This window comes from Dermacentor silvarum, chromosome 8 (genome assembly GCF_013339745.2).
Source record: "Dermacentor silvarum isolate Dsil-2018 chromosome 8, BIME_Dsil_1.4, whole genome shotgun sequence".
Taxonomy (NCBI): Eukaryota; Metazoa; Arthropoda; class Arachnida; order Ixodida; family Ixodidae; genus Dermacentor; species Dermacentor silvarum.
This window is the reverse complement of record NC_051161.1, coordinates 36,466,786-36,483,716: the sequence shown is the minus strand read 5'-3', so window position 1 is coordinate 36,483,716 and position 16,931 is coordinate 36,466,786. Positions and strand designations below refer to the sequence as shown.

Here is a 16,931-nt window from a genome sequence, read left to right as displayed (position 1 = left end):
GCCGAAACTCCGTCCCCTCTATACCTCGACGCGTGCGCCGCTGGCTGCTCATCGGAGCATGCGCAGAACAATCCCCAACCTGCGCGCCACTTTAAACGATTGTCTGTGACCGTCGGCGAAGCGGCGTGGGTGCATTTTAGAGTGCACGCCGCCGCCGAGCAAAGCTGCATGGTTCGTGCGGAGACACCAGCATCGCCAATGTGCTCATGTGCACTAGCATTCTCTCCATCCACAATGGCGCGGAGTTCGAATTATCGCTGGCGGTGTGGATTTCAGTGTGAATTAACGGGATGCATTACATATTGCTTTCAATACATGCACTTGTTAATTTGAAATTTTGGATAATTCAAATGAACGAGTTGTGAATTAACGAGCTTTTACTGTATATAGGAAGTCAGTTGCACTTGGGACAACATAGAAAGACACAGTTGAAATTTTCAAAGGGAACAAAATACTCACAATGTTTCTACCCTGAGAATGAACTTAGCAACAAAGAAGATGCTTGCAAGATCCTTGAATTTGGGATTTCTGTGTGGGAAGAAAAAAAAATATATAACTTTATCATGGTGCAAGAAAATCATTTACATACAGCTTTGACACAGATGAAATGAAATTTTGAATTCTACAGAACCTTCAGTGAAGGAATAACTTCTGTGCAGCTAGCTGTACATATTGTGAAAGGAATGCTAGCAACAGACACTTCCATTCCAACCCTGAAAACTGGCCATAATATGTCTAAGCAGAGGGTTGTTTTTTTTTCTCACAGAGGTCTCTGTATTACTTATATAGTAGAACCCTGCTGTTACGTTCCCAGGTGCTGCGTTTTACCGGCTGTTACGGTGTTTTTGGCCGGTCCCGGCACAGCTCCCATAGAACCCAATGCATTGGTAACCCCGCTATTACGTCGCAACTGTGGGACTGTTCCCGCATCATACGTTGCGAACTGCCACCCTGCGCCGGCCCAAGCGGCCATTTTGACTTTTCACGTCGTTTGGCTTGGTTGCTTGACGATGGCATTGGCCGCCCAAAGTGCCGGGGGCGACACTTATGACATATTTTTGGTTTCCGCCGCCAAAAGTATGGCCCTTGAGATCCATATTTGCTATCTAAAGATGGTGTATATGACGCGTTGTGGCCCTAAAATTAGTTTTGGCTCATAGATGTTCTGTATAAAGTCCAAGCGCGATAACGCTGTCGCCGCGCACCATATGCTGTATGCGCGAGTGAAAGCGTGCGAGGGAAGTTGATGACCACGTCTAAATCTCGCGCGTGAAAGAAAGAAAAGCAGGGAGGAAGTGCGCCTCCTTCCGTTGCGCTCGAGGCACTGGCGAGGGAGCGAGGGGGCAGGGATAGCGGGCAGCATTGTGCTCTGGCATCAACTGCGTACTGCGCAGCGGCGCGCGGTCGTGCGGGCCGTATCTTGAAAGCGATCTGCGTTGAGGGCACAGTCTACGCAGTGTAGGTGCATCGGCGGCTCGTAGCTTTGTACGTGCTGTGTGTTCTCGGCGCTCAGTTTGTGTTGAAGCGATAGACAACAGCACGAAGGTCACTTCACTTGCCTTCTGCAGCGGTGCTTAAATTCCTCACGCCAGCGTTTGACAGCGCGTGTCCGCGCTCATCGAGTGTGATGTGTTCATGTTTGCCTGTGGGCGCTGACACCAAGCTTGCTAATATAGGTAATGAACGAATGTTTACACGTTTATACGGATGATAACACTACTATTCTTACTTTGTATAGCTGTCTACTAATTTGCTATAGCAATCGATACTTCGGCTGTTGGGCGAAACTACGACTTTTTTTCACACGTAAGAGTTAAAATAATATTGTGTGCAGTTCAACACTTTTCCCCACTTCTCAATCTTTCCTGTTTCCCGGCTCTTGCATTTCCCGGCTGTTACGTTTTTTTGTTTTTATGGTCCTGTGAAAAACGTATCAGCGGGGTTCTATTGCAATAGGGTCAATATGCAATATTTTGTGCTGCAGTTTTAATGCATACTCAACCCCAACTTGCTGAAATCTGAGCATCAGAAATGTTTGTTGGCAGAGGGGGCAAAGTGGTGGGGACTGACCACTCGCCTATCATTGAGCTGCCTGTATGAGTACGTGAAGTAGCGGTTGTCCCAAAGAGTGAGGGGGAGGGGGCACTGTTCTCTCTGCCTAATCCCTTCTGACGCCACTACAATGACACCACATGCTAAGAAATTCCTCACAGCCTAGACGCTGATCAACAAAACACTGCTTTAATGTATGACACACTCCAAACTATATGTGTGGCACAAGGAGCATGACAGCACAGTACAAGGGATGAGCAGCTCACCCAAAGAACAGATAAGAAACATAACAGTGGTAGTGCAATGACTACTTGAGTTTAACATATTTTATTTGGATGTGCATTGCATTTGATGACCATCCTCATGTGATTACAAAGAAGGGCAGCGAGCACAGAGATTGCATGCAATGTCTGCATATGTGATGAGTGTGGAATCAAAGAAAGCAACTACCGAGGTCGTCATGTCAATTTTGCATGGTTCATGAAGTGCACATGAGAACACTGCCTCACAGTGGCTGCATAGCATGACAATTGACCCTATCATGGCAAATGCACGAAAGTCTGGCATGGCTAATGTACTTCTTATTCTATCAAGCACATGTGGTGCTAAGCAATGACAAGGGATAAGAATGCAAGTGTCTGTATGACAAAGGGTCCAAGTGTGTGTGAGCCGAGTCACAAATGCACAGGTCAAACCTGTACCAATACTATTAGCCATTGAATATAACACATGAGTACAATGTATACTTACTGCAAAGGAGGCCATGGGCCCTCGTCGAGTCATATATCTATGCATGGCTTCTCTGATCTCACCTGGCGTGATACACTCAGATGGAAGTAAGGCTTTTTTGTTACCTTCACCACTCTAGATGGAGAAAAAAATTGAAGAAATATGCACACAACAAGTAAATGAATGCCACAATTTTGATAGCTCCAGCTTTTCACCATATCTATACTAATAAATATATTCAAGAATATTCAACAAGCCTTATGAGCATTTTTTGCATAAAGAATATTTAGTGAAACTGTGAAATTTTTGTTGTGCTCAAACAGCAATTACAGCTTCCATACCAACTGCCACTTCTTCAGCTAGTTCAGCAATCTTGTACAATCATGTGCAGCTTTCTGCAATTGTGACCTACACTTGCTCAATCCTGTGGAATCATGTGGGAAGCTGAAGGCACAGAGCTCAAATGTGCTGGAATATAAAACCACTGCTGCCATTATGCCTTCGCTCGTGCTTGTCAAAATATGTATTCTTATTGCAATGGCAATTATATGGACACTCAAGGTGCATTTGCGCCGATGGTGCCACTGCTGCTTTTGGCACCGTCGTGCTGTCATAGCAGTGTCGCACTAACAATCATCGGCCAATGTGCGGCTGCATATCATAAGTTAGACGGTCTCCAGGGTCACGACAGATGCATAGTGCATTTGGCTGCCAAAATGACGAAGCCAAGTGGACGCACCATCAAGCTATGCTCAATCAGCTCTGCAGCAGAGTCAGGGCAGTGTTGTGCATTCTGCTGCTGGCATGAGTGTTATGTTGCTGCGTGGGACATATCGCGTGGCACCATCGCTACAAGGCGGTATCAGCAATAACCTTTTATTGCCGTTACGAAACAAACACAGAACAGGGGAGCTTGATAACAACTAGAATATACCGTATTTTCTCGCATATAACCCGCACCAAAAATTGGAAAAAATTGCTTAAAAAGTGGGGGTGCGGGTTATCTGCGAATATTCGCGAAGGGAGGGGGTGGGGTTGGCTTCACGGCAACGCGCGGCCTGCCGTGCAGAGTCCGCATGCCTATCGACATCGACATATGTTAAGCCAATAAGAGGCCAACACAGGTTATAACCAGATCCACATCCATAGTCCGGTAAGATGCTTTTCGCACGCTTTTCGCACGAGTCAGCTGCCGTTTCTTCTAAACCCAGTTTGCACAGTTGGCCAGCCTTGTTTAGGCATCATGAGTGTGTCTCGGCGGCAGTCTTTTACAGTGAAAGAGAAACTGAAGTTCGCAGCCGTCTTTATGCCCTCACACTGACGGGACGCGTGCGAAGGCCAGGTATTGAACTACTGTGCCAGTGGATCGTGGATGCGTGGGGGGCAATCCCGGCCGATATGGTGTGCAAAAGCTTCAAAAAATGTGCCATAAGCAATAGCTTAGATGGTTTCAAAGACGATTACGTCTTTGAGAGCGTCGATGAAGCCTCGGATGGCAGCAGTGAATCGGACGACAGCACTGACAACGTTGCGGCGGTCGTTTCGAAATAAATTTGTTTTGAAAACGAAATGATGACTGCGCGTAGTTGTAACTTCCTAGTCCTCTATTTTTCGGAAAAGTGTGCGGGTTATACGCGAGGTTATTTTTTTCTTTTTCGTGGAGTTCAAAGTTAGGGGTGTGGGTTATATGCAAGGGCGGGTTATACGCGCGAAAATACGGTATACACTCTTGGGACCAGAAGAGGGCGCTCTTCAACACCAGGGTTGACTGACCAAGATACGTCATCCGCTGAACTCAGCGGCCAGAATCGGTACACAACAAGTGGTGCATTCACAAACACTAAAATTCCTGCTTTGCAGCTGTATGCACATAGTGGAACGGACAATGAACTTCAATCTACAAATCCCAATAGTTGTCTTTCGGTCTCATCTCATGCCCCATTGAGGTGTGACGCCTGCAACACCGCTGATGGTGCTCCTCATCATGCCAGCATTCTGAGATAACTGGTAGCGTCCAGGGCTCTGTTTCTGATCTACAGCAGCAAGTGCCTCGCGTGCTGTGTTGTGCCAACATGTCGCCCCTCTGTATTGTTAGAACATCATCCAAGGAGCTGCAGTGCTACACTAACCCTTGCTATCGCTTTCAATGCTTTGACCTTTGGTCAAAACTGACAATTTTTTTTTGATACTTACAAGCTGCTTAAAGCTAGAAAACTTATCAAAATATTCTGCTGGCAGCATACCCCTGCAATCTAATCTCTTCCCATCCAGTGTGCTCTTGTGCACAGTTTACCACAGTGATCTGGAGGAAGCAATATAACAGGTATACGACATGCACAAAGGAGCAGAAAGCCATTTTATGAACCCTCAACAGCGTTACAGCCATTTTCTGTAATGTATCATTCTGAATACTGCCTTCATAGCTTGCAACAGCCTTCAATAATGAGTGGTCCCAGAGATTTCCTCACCTTTGATGTTGTACCATCGCCACTCTGTAGCCATGGCTTGTCCTGGAAGCTAAAAAGCTGGGTAGAGGGGAACCCGGGGTTTCCAACCAAAGGAGGCATCGACCAAGACAGAGGGTCACTCGGGTCATGCTTAGATTCCTTCTTTATCAGCAGTGCTAAATCTACAATCTGTGTAACAAAGCAGTAATCAAAGTCAGAAAAATGAGTAGGGATAGGTAATATTTATTAACAGAACTAAGGCAGGCACTCAATGTTTCCTAAGGTGAGGTTAGTGGATGGTGAGAAAATTTGACCACATGAACACTAACGAGTGTGGCCAGAAGAATGTGGCCTAACAGACAATTTTCTGGAAATAAACTGACATTGGCAACATGCTTTGTCTAAAGGGAGCCCAAAACAAGCGGAGTACTTAAAGTGAAGAAGCTTTTCAAATATGTGGCAAATATTTGAATTAAAAATACATTCTTTATAAGATATTCTTGCAGATGTTATGAAAGATGGCAAAATTTGTTAGAGCACTGCAGGCACATGGTAATAAAACCCCAGATTGCAGGACTGATTCCTTGAACTCAATTGCCCTGACTCTTTTCAGACTCTTCAATATGTTTAGAATCTTGAATGCGATCCTTAGAGGGACCCCCATAGTACTCCTGGAATACTTTGAGTGAACTAAAATGCCAGCTAAAGAACTTCTGGAAACTCCGGTGCTTACATTAAGCATGCTTTTCAGCTGCACTACAGGATGCTCACAACGTCTGCACGGCACTGTGTTTGTCGAAAGCAGATGTCATTTGGCTCTGCTCTTAAAGCAGGTGCCACTGCGAATGTCAATTCTAGTCTGACGTGTCCTGCAGCTTGTGCCAATGCTGTCCGCGATGCTGAAAAACTGGTGGTGTGTGGTATTCCCCGATGAAAGTATTATCTTTTCAACTGACAGAGAAAAAAAGCGGCCATGATGCTGTGCTTAAGACCACACTCAGCAAACCTATACTCGTGGAAGTGCTGACGCTTGGGCAAGTTGGTAACAGTTCATTTCGATGGTGTTCGCAGTGCACACATACTAAGAAAAAAGTACAGGCGGAGTGAAAGAGCACCGACTTCCAACTTGCATTGGAAGACAGCGCCGTTTTACTCTGCCTGTTCTTTTTTTCTTTGGTATGTGGGCACTGTGAACACTATCATTATGATCATTGGTTCAATCACAGGTATACTTGTTCAGATATCGTTTATTAGATTATATGGTGCCAAACCTGAACAAGAGTGTGAAGAACAAACAAATTAACGCAATTAGACAATTTCCTAAATCATATAACTGCTGTTCGATGCAATGCCGGTTATCACAATCGATTACAATGTTTATCTGTGCCAAAAAATGTTACTTAGAGCTCTTGCTTAATTTTTTTTCAGACTGCACTTACAGAAATAAATGAGTGCTTCAACCTAAGCCACAAGAAAGATGTTAATGTCATAATGTACTGCACGTCAAATTAGCATATTGTGGTCAAAAAAGGCTCAAAGACATATCTGCTGCTAAAAAAAACACACACGAAAGGAAGGCACATAGAAGACACATTGACATCCTTAATCCTACTGTCATCTATGTGTCTTCTTCTTTGTGTGCCGGCTCCTCCTAAGTTCACATACTGCATATGACATTCGAGAAAGTGGATGGGAGCATTGTGCCATGGTAAAGCACTGCACATGTAATGTAGAACATGTGGGTTCAGTTTCCACGTGTGAAAAGTTGTCCTTATGTCAACTTTCATTTGCCTTTTCCCTATGAATGTGAAGCATTCTTTGCCATCTTTAGGCAGTTTGAGCCTATCTATCTATCTATCTAGCCTCCTACCCAGCGGTGCTGGCAGTGCCTGCGAACTTGAGTCGCTGGATATATGCTCGTGTTCGCAATCTGGTCGTAGTCGCTGCATCATCGCCATTCGAGTTTTATCATTGGACTCTTGCCTCTGATTCTTGAATACAACCTGTGCTTGAGCCAGGTAGAGATCCGGGTATCTCGGCTGTGGAACACCGGGTGGTGTTTGCCTCTGTACCAACAGCAATTCAAAAGCAAGTTTGCCACAAGTGTTGATTTCTGATCACCGGACAGCAGTGCGCCGCCTCCTCATTGCTCCCCACGCTCGCACCTAACTTTCACGGCCCTTCTCATCTTTACCAGGCTGTTTTATCAAGCATCGAGGCTTGCTCTTTCGTGCTGCCCATGGAGTTTGAATATGACAATGCTGCGCCAAACTCCATTATGGCAGCGCAATCACAGCAACTTGGATCGATGACCCCAGCTTCTAACGCTCACAAAGAAGCTCAGAAGGCTGCAACTTTGTCGAAATGTGCTTCAACTCGGACTTTGCGTTCCTCAGGGATATACTTCAGCAGCTAATGCTACTGCGGCACTACTGGGTGCAGAGAAAGAGGAACATGATCACAATGATCGAGCAGCTAGGCAAGCCTCTTTCTGGCCCTTTGCATGTCAAAGCTACACAATGAGAGTCTGCTCGAATTCATCAAGAGAGTCGAAGAGCTGGTCAAGGTGCACTGCCACAGAGTCGATGCCACAGCTAGCTACGTGCAAAATGCTTCGCATAACTTCGATTTCCAGAGTACACAGGATCTGCACAATTTTTTCTACCTTTCAATAAAGTACATTGGATAATTCCCCTTATGCTTTCTCAGGATTTATTGTCTGTTTTCAACTGTGGTTATTACTAGAGTTACTCTATATGCTCCCTACGGGAGCAGAGTTGCGCATAGGTCCGCCATCTTGGCCGCCGACGCATCCGTGCTAAGCAGAAAAGCCCCCCCTCTTGAATGCAGGATACGGCGCAGCTCAGCTGCCGAGTGTGCTTGCTGCTTCATTCCGCAAAAACCAGGTGGCGCGGCGGGCGGCAATTCAGGCCATAGAAGCTCTACTGGTGCAGGTGCAGCTGTGAAGTTGGCTTTCCCTCAAAAGGATGCTTTTTGCGCATGCAACCAGATTTGGCGAATAGGGGCGCGAGCACGCCCGCGTTCCAGTCAGATGCGTAACTCTGCTCCCCAAGGGGAGCTTATACGGTAACAGTTGTTACTAACAAAATATCAAGGCCCTTCGTTTCATTTCCACATGCTACACGAAGGCTTTAAAGACGACATTAACATATAAACCTTGCTACTGAAGACTGGTGGGTTATTCTGCCAAGTTCCAACCAAGTGCCAGGGTACTTGCCACTTCCTTTCAAGGCAGTACCACTACTGCAACTTTGCAAATTTTACAGCGACGTGCAGCCTCTACCACAATTGACACTGATCCTGTCTGCTTTTGGTCTGTGCCTCAAAACTTCTCACCCCTCAAACCTTGCCACGCCCTTCAGAAAAGCAAGGCATACCTTGTCCTTCTTTAGTGATAGCACCTCCTTCATTACTGACTGTACAGAAAGATAGTACAGCACTTCTCCCTGACAGTGTCATGATGCAGGAGGAAGTCACAAAGTAGTAATGAGGTGAAAGAAGTTAAACAATACCGACAGCTGCTTGCAGTTACTGATGTGTGATGTGATGAGAATCAGCATGATCACACAACATCAGGACTGTAGAAGCAATATTCAGCTGCTTTTGAAAGAAAAGTTATCCTAGCTGCCAAAGGCATCAGCAACTCTGCCGCAGGGCAGCACAGTTGCTGTGGTTGCTATTAATGCTTGTGCTCGATGCTTTTCGGTGTCACCTGGCCGACTCCGTGAAGCAAGTGCTGCGCGAATCCGGCACCCAACTCACTGTCCCTCCTGAAGGCATGACGTCACAGTTTCAACTGCTTGACGTTTATTTAAACAAACCCTTCAAGGACTGTGTAGAGGGATGCTACATGCAGTGGATAAGGCTGGGAGTGCCTGCAGTGACACCCGCTGGACGGCTCAAGTGGGCATCTCAAGCCACACTCTGCAAATGAACTGAAGAAACTTAGGCTAGCATTCCCCAAGGAGCTCATCATTCGGGCTTTCATGGAGTGCAGAATATCAAACGCGCCTGACAGCACCAAAGATGAGTTTCTGTAGGAGGACATCTCTGACAAGGGACTGCCTTCCAACAGTGCAACCTATGAAGACGACGATGACTAAGGTGCAAATCATTGTCAAATAAAATCCTTCCACTGAGTGCTTTCAATTCTGGTGTCTTTCAGTGCTAGTGTTTTCTGATTTCTGCTGGTCCCAAATATCGCCTAACATTATATTCGGGTTCATATTATAGGTGGGTTCTCAAGGCATCTAGCACTATATTTTGACCCACAAGGTAGTGCCAGTAAGCACATCTCTGTTCTACATAATCAGAGAGTAAATCAAGACACAATACCTGTATACATATAACCTGTTCATAGATATCTCTAAAGCTCAATAAGTGCTAATCTCTGTGTTTAAAAAACATGCATTCATGAAAATGATCAAACAATTATTGCCGATCCACCGCACTTGTTGGAATATACATTAAGCGAAGCTTTCTTGACTCGTTTCATTTAAACGCTATGTAAAGAGACACATGATGTGTCTCGGCAAGATGCTCGGTGCTCCTTCTTGGCTTCCAATTCCTCTGCTGTGAGAATGCACGTCAGCCCCATTACACAGGTGCAAATGCCACTTGCTGTTACAACATGAGTTTTTATATACTGAGCCTTACCTGCGCTGTCCCACCAAGTGGCCTATGTAACCCGTCGCATACCCACGCACCGGTGTGATTGTGTTATTATGGAGACTTCTACCATGTGACCGAAGCGATTGCGGATTACAGTCTTTGAGATCATCCCACTTTTAATTATAAAATCTCCAGGATTGGCCCAGTTTACTCAGTGAGGAACTCAGTACCGAGCTGCCATGCCAAAACTTGAAGAGATTGGCAAAGAAAGCTTAGCCTTAAGAAAAAGATGAATCACCTGAGCTACAGTTTCATAGGCCAAGTAACTGAAGATGTCCAAGACAGTAGGAGATAGTTTCAGGTCGCTCTCAATGTCCTTCATTAGCCATTCTCGAAACTGTGCCGTCTTGCTTTTCCTACCTGAAATGGTAGAAGTACAAGCATGAACAGAACTGGCATATCATCATAATATCTAGTTTGGCACGCACATTTAATAAGACACTAAAAGACTACAAGGGGTCACAAAGGAACCTCCGTGCCACCATCACCTGCATCTTTAACAGCAGTAGCTGTTCCCCCCTCTGGTTTTTCTCACGACTCATTTTTATCACATGTTGCCACAGCTTGCAGCCATGATTATCGTGCTTGAGATTATCGTCCAGAGAGCAGTGCAACAACACTGACAAGAAAAATTTAGGGTTTCGTGACCTTCATTGCAGAGTGTGGTTGTCCACCATTTTTTGATAAAACAATCACTGCTAGGAAAAACTATAACCAATTATCAGACCTGTGATTGAAATGAAACCGATAATTATGCTTGGTGAACGTTGTGTGTCGAAACCGTCAATTACGCTATCATAAAAAGAACTTAAATTTTTTGGATGAAGGGTGAATGCAGTAAGTATGTGCGGCGATTGTGTATGTATGTGCAAGGTTTCTCATCAATAAACAAGCAACTAAGTCAGCACTAGCCGTGCTTCTCTCTTTTCATTGTCACTTTTTTGTGCGCTACGTATATGAAATTAACCTTAGGCATAGCTTAAAGGCAGGGGGCGATGCAGTTTTCGTCTTTAATGGTGGTACTGCGGTTGTGCTACTGCACTTCCTTACAAATAGGTTTTCTGAACTGACCTTAATGGTTTCTTCCCCAGGTTTCAACACTGCAAACAGACAAGCATGATGCATAGATCACGCAGTGACGATTATGTCTGCAAAGTACTGACATCTACATGCACAGTGACAACAGCTGAAAATTCAAATGAAAGCCTGCCGATTTTCTTAGAGGAGCCACTTGGCACACCAGCGTAATGATATCACATGCATTGAGCTTTTGCATGATGTGCGCCAGGTGGCTCTTCTAAAAAAGCATGTGGGCTTTTGTTTTAATTTCCAGCTTTTACGGCAGTGTGCATTGGTGTAAGTACACTTCAGACATGATCTTAACTGCTTCATCTATGCACCATGCTTGTCTGTTTCCAATGTCGAAACCTTGTGCCTGCAGTGCATGAATAGCCAGCAGCAGTGTGAAATACTTAAGAGTCCTGCGAAGCAGAGAGTGCAAAGAACCACTTTTTGTAATGCATGGCATAGCAAGAAACGAAGACAAGCGAAAGGAGGTGGGAGTCACAGAGGCAGGGGTTGTGACAAACGAGAAAGTGATGGGCCCTTGGCTCAGACATGGGAGAAGGTAGCCATGCCATTTGTGATGGTTGTGAAGCCGTTCAACACAGAAAAGAATGGAGAAGCTTTTATTTATTTTCTATACCAGCACTCTCAATTGACAGCATAGCAAGTGAGCAAAACAATAGTGGTACAAAATGTCGGAAAGTTACAAATGAGCTCCCAAACAGACATTTCCGAGCAAGGAACACCATAAATTAAAAAAATATCGAACATTTTTCAAACATGCACGCTGTGCACACAATGAAACGAAACACAACTGCCGGCTCATGATTTTAACCAGTTAAAAAGTAATAAATGTGCTCCTGAACGGCTTTCCAAGCAAATAATGTTATCAAGAAAAAATAGATACATTTTACGAATATGTGCACTGTTCACACACAAAATCAAAGCACAACTGTTGGTGTAGTTATGAAGGGCAAAATGCTAGTGGTCCACCAACAGTGACACAAAACTGTCTCCCAGTGATGACAGAGGATATTAGGTGTGAATAAATTAAATTCAGTGCTTCTTTTTTTTTCTTTTTTTCCCCCGGTTGCAAATATCGGAGTTGTGTTATTCTTTTTTTTGTGAAAATTGTGTACATGGTAGATTTGGGTGCACATTATTTTTTTACTTCGAACATGTAAAATATGAGTGCATGTTAGCTCTTTCGTTACAACTAGAAATGCACTAATTTTCGGTGCTATTATGCTATAACATTTTATTTCAAGACATGGCAGTCGCAGCGTGTACCATAATAGGTACATAAAGTTATAGCCTGACCACTGGAGTTTTGAATGAATGTAAAGCAGTAAAAATTGCTCAGACAGCTTTTAGAATCCTTATGTGAAACTTAAAAGATGCACCTCAAGGAACACGGATGAAAGTAATAATTTGCTATTTTTAGTATAAGTACAGAGAGTAACAAAAAATCTGAAATGTACAACTTATGCCCCTGGCTCCTAGTTCCAAACTGTTGTAAGTCAGATCATGCAAAGAACATTATGAAGATTTCCTGGCGTCAATGCTAGCCACAGTGATGCCCATGCTATGCGGGAAAGCAGTAGCTTCGCAAATGTAAAAACGGGTAAGTTCCAATTGTACACGGAACATTCGTTTTTACTCATTGCAGCAAGCACCTGGTTTGCTTTTTACTGCATTCTCTAGGCTCGCAAAGCAATGGTAGTAAAGTCAGGGAGCACGCAGAATCCTCCTCATACTTGATTATTGCATTCAATCAGCTTTTTCTGTGCAAGCTAGGTGTGGTCTAGTGTGCGTTCAACTGGCACTGGAGCCTCTACATGCATAAGCAGCTGCCACCAGAGTAGAATGCCCTTCTGCTGCATTGCGCCACCATCCTTCTCGGCTCACCCTTGCATGCTTTCACTCGCACCCACAGCATATGGTGCACAGCTGCAATGCTATAGTACTAGGACTTTATACGGAACATCACAGCAATGGCGGAAATTCACCTGGAGTGTCCAAATAATTGCCATCGCATTAATAAAAGGGCGTAATGCAGTGTATAACCAAATGGACATATGTAGTTCTGACTCAGAACTTACAAAAAGATGACGCTCTGGCTTCGCAGTACTCCATGTATTGCGTTTGGTCCATGGTTCTCGTGTGTGCCTCTAATCTCTGCGGAAAGGACATGAAGTGATAACTGCACTGAGACATATCGCCCATATTATAAGGACTATTCTGTCTAAGCAATTTATCTGAGCTTCTAAAACATAATAAAAAAAAGAAGCAATTTATCTGAGCTTTTAAAACGTACTAAAAAAAAGCAACGCAGGGTTCATGCTTCCATAACTGTACAGCTGGCCTTTAAGTTATAGCTATAAAATGTCACCAAAACACACGCTTATACATAGATATCCACAAACACATACACAAGCATGAACAACATTTAGCTTACGTTGATTAGGAATGACACAGAATTCACTTATGAAGTATCTTTAGTGTGGTGCTATCCAGCATTGGCACTTTAATTTTAAAGTAGTACAATGAATGTGCTGTATGCATAGGCAATGACATGTTTCATGTGGCCATTAAATAATGAGGAAACATCACGGTAAAAAATATAGGCTATCATGACAGCATGATTATCACAAGGATTATCACTGTGACTAGGCAATACCATGCCAAAATTATACTGTAAATGCATTTTGGAAAGCAATAGCCTGGTAATTTAGAGCACTGCAATGGTGCCAGCGTCCTGTAATACTCAAGGAATTGAAATTTGGGATGCCCTTGTGAAGCCAAAACTTACACACATTCGTTCCTCATTTTCCAAAATTTCATCAATGCAATGATAATACTACATCAAATAATTGTTATACTCACAAAATAAAAACTGATAGCTTTAGCAGGGGAAAAATGAAGACAGAATACATGCGGCACATTGCATCACTTTTGTTGACAACTGCAGTAGAGCAATTTTGACATTTCTTGCATTCTGCTGAGGCAATTAAGTACTGCAGATTATCTTCAAAATGAATTAGCATTTTGCACCAATATCCTCAAGTCAAAGTAACCACAATTTGGTTGCTAAATTGAGAGACATGAGTGGCTGAAATAAACTACTAAGTGGACTGTGCTGGGGAAGGGGGTGCACTTTGAAGACAAGGACAGAGTAAGGCACAAATATAAACATACAGGAACAGTTATGTTTATCTGTGTGCCTTACTCTGTCCGTGTCTTCATGGTGGACCTCAGCACAGTATGCAATTCCCACGCACCCAAGAAGAAACACTACTAATTAGAAAGTGTATCATATATAGTACTCAACAGACTAAGCTGCTTGTTGCTAACTGTAAAACACAAAGATGATGGGCAACAATACACAAATGAGCAAACTATTGTAATGAACATGACATTTACATAGCTGCATAACAAGAGCTACACAAAAATAACTTTTCATATGCCCTTCAGGCATCAATTAATTCTGACCATTCAAAATTTTGTTTCAACCACATTTTTGCATCTCTCTAATCATGAAAAGCATACAGCTGCAGAATGGACTAAGGATTTTCAATTCTTCAGTGAGTTTTCTCACATTTACAGAATGTGGACTCCATGCAACAATTTTCTATAGGAATGTCAGATATGACTACACAACTGCTTCCTGTCTATCATGCTTGGAAAGCACACATCCAGCCGCTTGAAAAATGAAAGTGAACCCACTGCATGATGACATACTGACACCGAAAGCAAACACCCAGTCTTCGACCTTTCAACTCATTTTACTCAAACACTTTACACTTTACATGTTATATTCAACCTTGTAGCACAAATACAATCAGAAGTGTTTTATCATGCATGCAACATATTTGAAATATCATTATTTTCATCAGTGCTTTTTGCTTTTGATGCACTATTTTGGCACGCACAATTGTGCACATAGTACCTGAAGGGTATATGCAACATCCAAGTACTATAAATATGTTACTCTAGCAAGTAATACAAGCCAGTGTGTAATAACCTATCACTTTAAATGTTATTTTTAGACATACCCTTGCTTTATTATTTTACAAAAGTCAGTAGAAGTATACTGGCTCTACATTTAGAAATGCACGCATGGAAATTCAGCTATATCATGCTCTGCTTGTTCACCGTGAAAGCCGATCACAGTTATGCAAGACTTGTATTTACTGCATGTCGCACACTTGATAATTTTGGAAAGCTTGTGAATTCTACACAGCATGACTTATTCTCACCGATGACAGGCCATTTGTCAAGGCATTTTCTGAAGCCCTCCAGCCTCTTTCATTCACTGCAGTGAGTGCTAAATTGTATGGCATTTTCACGCCTGCTTCATGCAAACCGAAACATGCAAGCTGAGCTGAACTGATTGATACTTGCCACTTCTCTTTCGTGCCTGACTTCATCAAATGTAGACTCGTTGAACACGTCTGCCAGCTCCCCTGTTTGATCAATAAATGAAATGAAGTCCCGGCAAATCTTTGTCCGCTTGAACAGAGGTGCACCGTCTGCTTTTACATCTGCCACAGCTGCAAGAAATTGAAGAAATCATAATGTTAAATGTTTTGCACACCTTCACTTGCAAAGGAAAAAAATCAAAACACATTTTGCAGATGGCAGTAGAAGGTAGGAACCATCGTGTCGCGAAATCTCCTCACAAAGCCTCCTTTGGGAGCTGCAACATCGTTATTTCATCTCTCATCAACAAGACTTCATGCTACACTGGTCATTACCATAAAGACATATACAAATCAACAACACTAGGGACAATGACTCTTTTTAATTGTTTTTCAGCTTTAAACAGAACGCTTTCGCATAAAAAAATAATAAAAAGCCATTCTAGCAAAACAAACACTCTGAAGTCATCGATAACTGTAATATTTGTCGCTAGAGTGAGCACATTGCGCCGGATTTTCTGTGCCAGCCAATGGAAATGTTACGTTGGCTCACTGACGTTGCCAAGAACAAAGCCACACTACAGTGTCAAGACAGGTGCAGAGAGTGATGAGTATATGCAATTGCGGTATGATTGGCTGCCAAGTTCCACTGCCGGTAATATCATTAGTTCTGCTTACCCGACGTTGGAAATCGTGTGGGTCCCATTTAACAAGTTATTGCTGCATTGCCTTAGTAGATAACCAACCAACCATAAGGCTGTTCCGTTTAAGCGGCAATACCGTTTAAGCGATTTTCTTTTATCGAGATTCTACTGAACAAAATATGTAAAACTGTTAACATGCTATGCGAACGCATGTGTACTGTCGGGGAACTAAGAAAGAACAAAACAAGGTATGCTGTGGTGAATTGAGCACTGAAGCTTTGGGACAGTAAAGTTTCGGAAACTGCCAGTATAAGTTAGGCACAGTAGATATTTCAGTTTGTCTGTGACTGCTAACCTATACACTATTGCCATTAAAGGAAAAGGGGGCAACACGTTTTCATATTTTCTTCAGCAACAAAAATCGAAAACACCAATCCAGTTAACTGTAAAGCGTGCTTCCCTGTAGACACACCATCAATGAGGGTAAGCCACACATACATTTAAAACTAAAACTAAAAAAAAATCGCTGTTTCGCCCGGAAGGCGAAGCATTGGTAGCGATATCAAAGTTTTAGACAACTACATGAAATAACGTTCATAGTTTTATCGGTCACATAAATTTCAGTAAACATTCGTTTATTAATAAGCAAGCATGGTGTCACGCGCGCGCAGGCAAACATGAACAGATCTCACTCGATGACCGCGAACACTCGTTGTCACAACGCTGGCGAGATGAAAAGCACAAACTCGGATCCCTTGCCAGCGTACGGGCGGCACTGTGCTTGGAAACCACGATAAATGTTGGAAAAAGTACAGGAAAAACAGCGCCTCGGGAATCGTGCAAGGTTATCGCATGGCAAAGAAACGCGATTACTACGTGAT

The 16,931-nt window shown here is 43.4% G+C and overlaps 1 protein-coding gene across 3 annotated transcripts in view; it reads right to left on the bottom strand.

Annotated features, from left to right (window-relative positions):
* Positions 1–16,931, bottom strand: part of LOC119461016 (transcription initiation protein SPT3 homolog) — a 575,536-nt gene that overhangs the window by 6,904 nt on the left and 551,701 nt on the right. For all 3 annotated transcript variants that reach the window (XM_049672093.1, XM_049672094.1, XM_037722187.2), the window contains 6 exons: positions 15,390–15,538; positions 13,088–13,163; positions 10,159–10,280; positions 5,250–5,417; positions 2,803–2,916; positions 460–528 (listed from right to left, as the gene is read on the bottom strand). In XM_049672093.1, coding sequence (XP_049528050.1) covers positions 484–528; positions 2,803–2,916; positions 5,250–5,417; positions 10,159–10,280; positions 13,088–13,163; positions 15,390–15,538 — 674 coding nt within the window. In that variant the 3' untranslated portion in view covers positions 460–483. The remainder of the gene's footprint in view (positions 1–459; positions 529–2,802; positions 2,917–5,249; positions 5,418–10,158; positions 10,281–13,087; positions 13,164–15,389; positions 15,539–16,931) is intronic.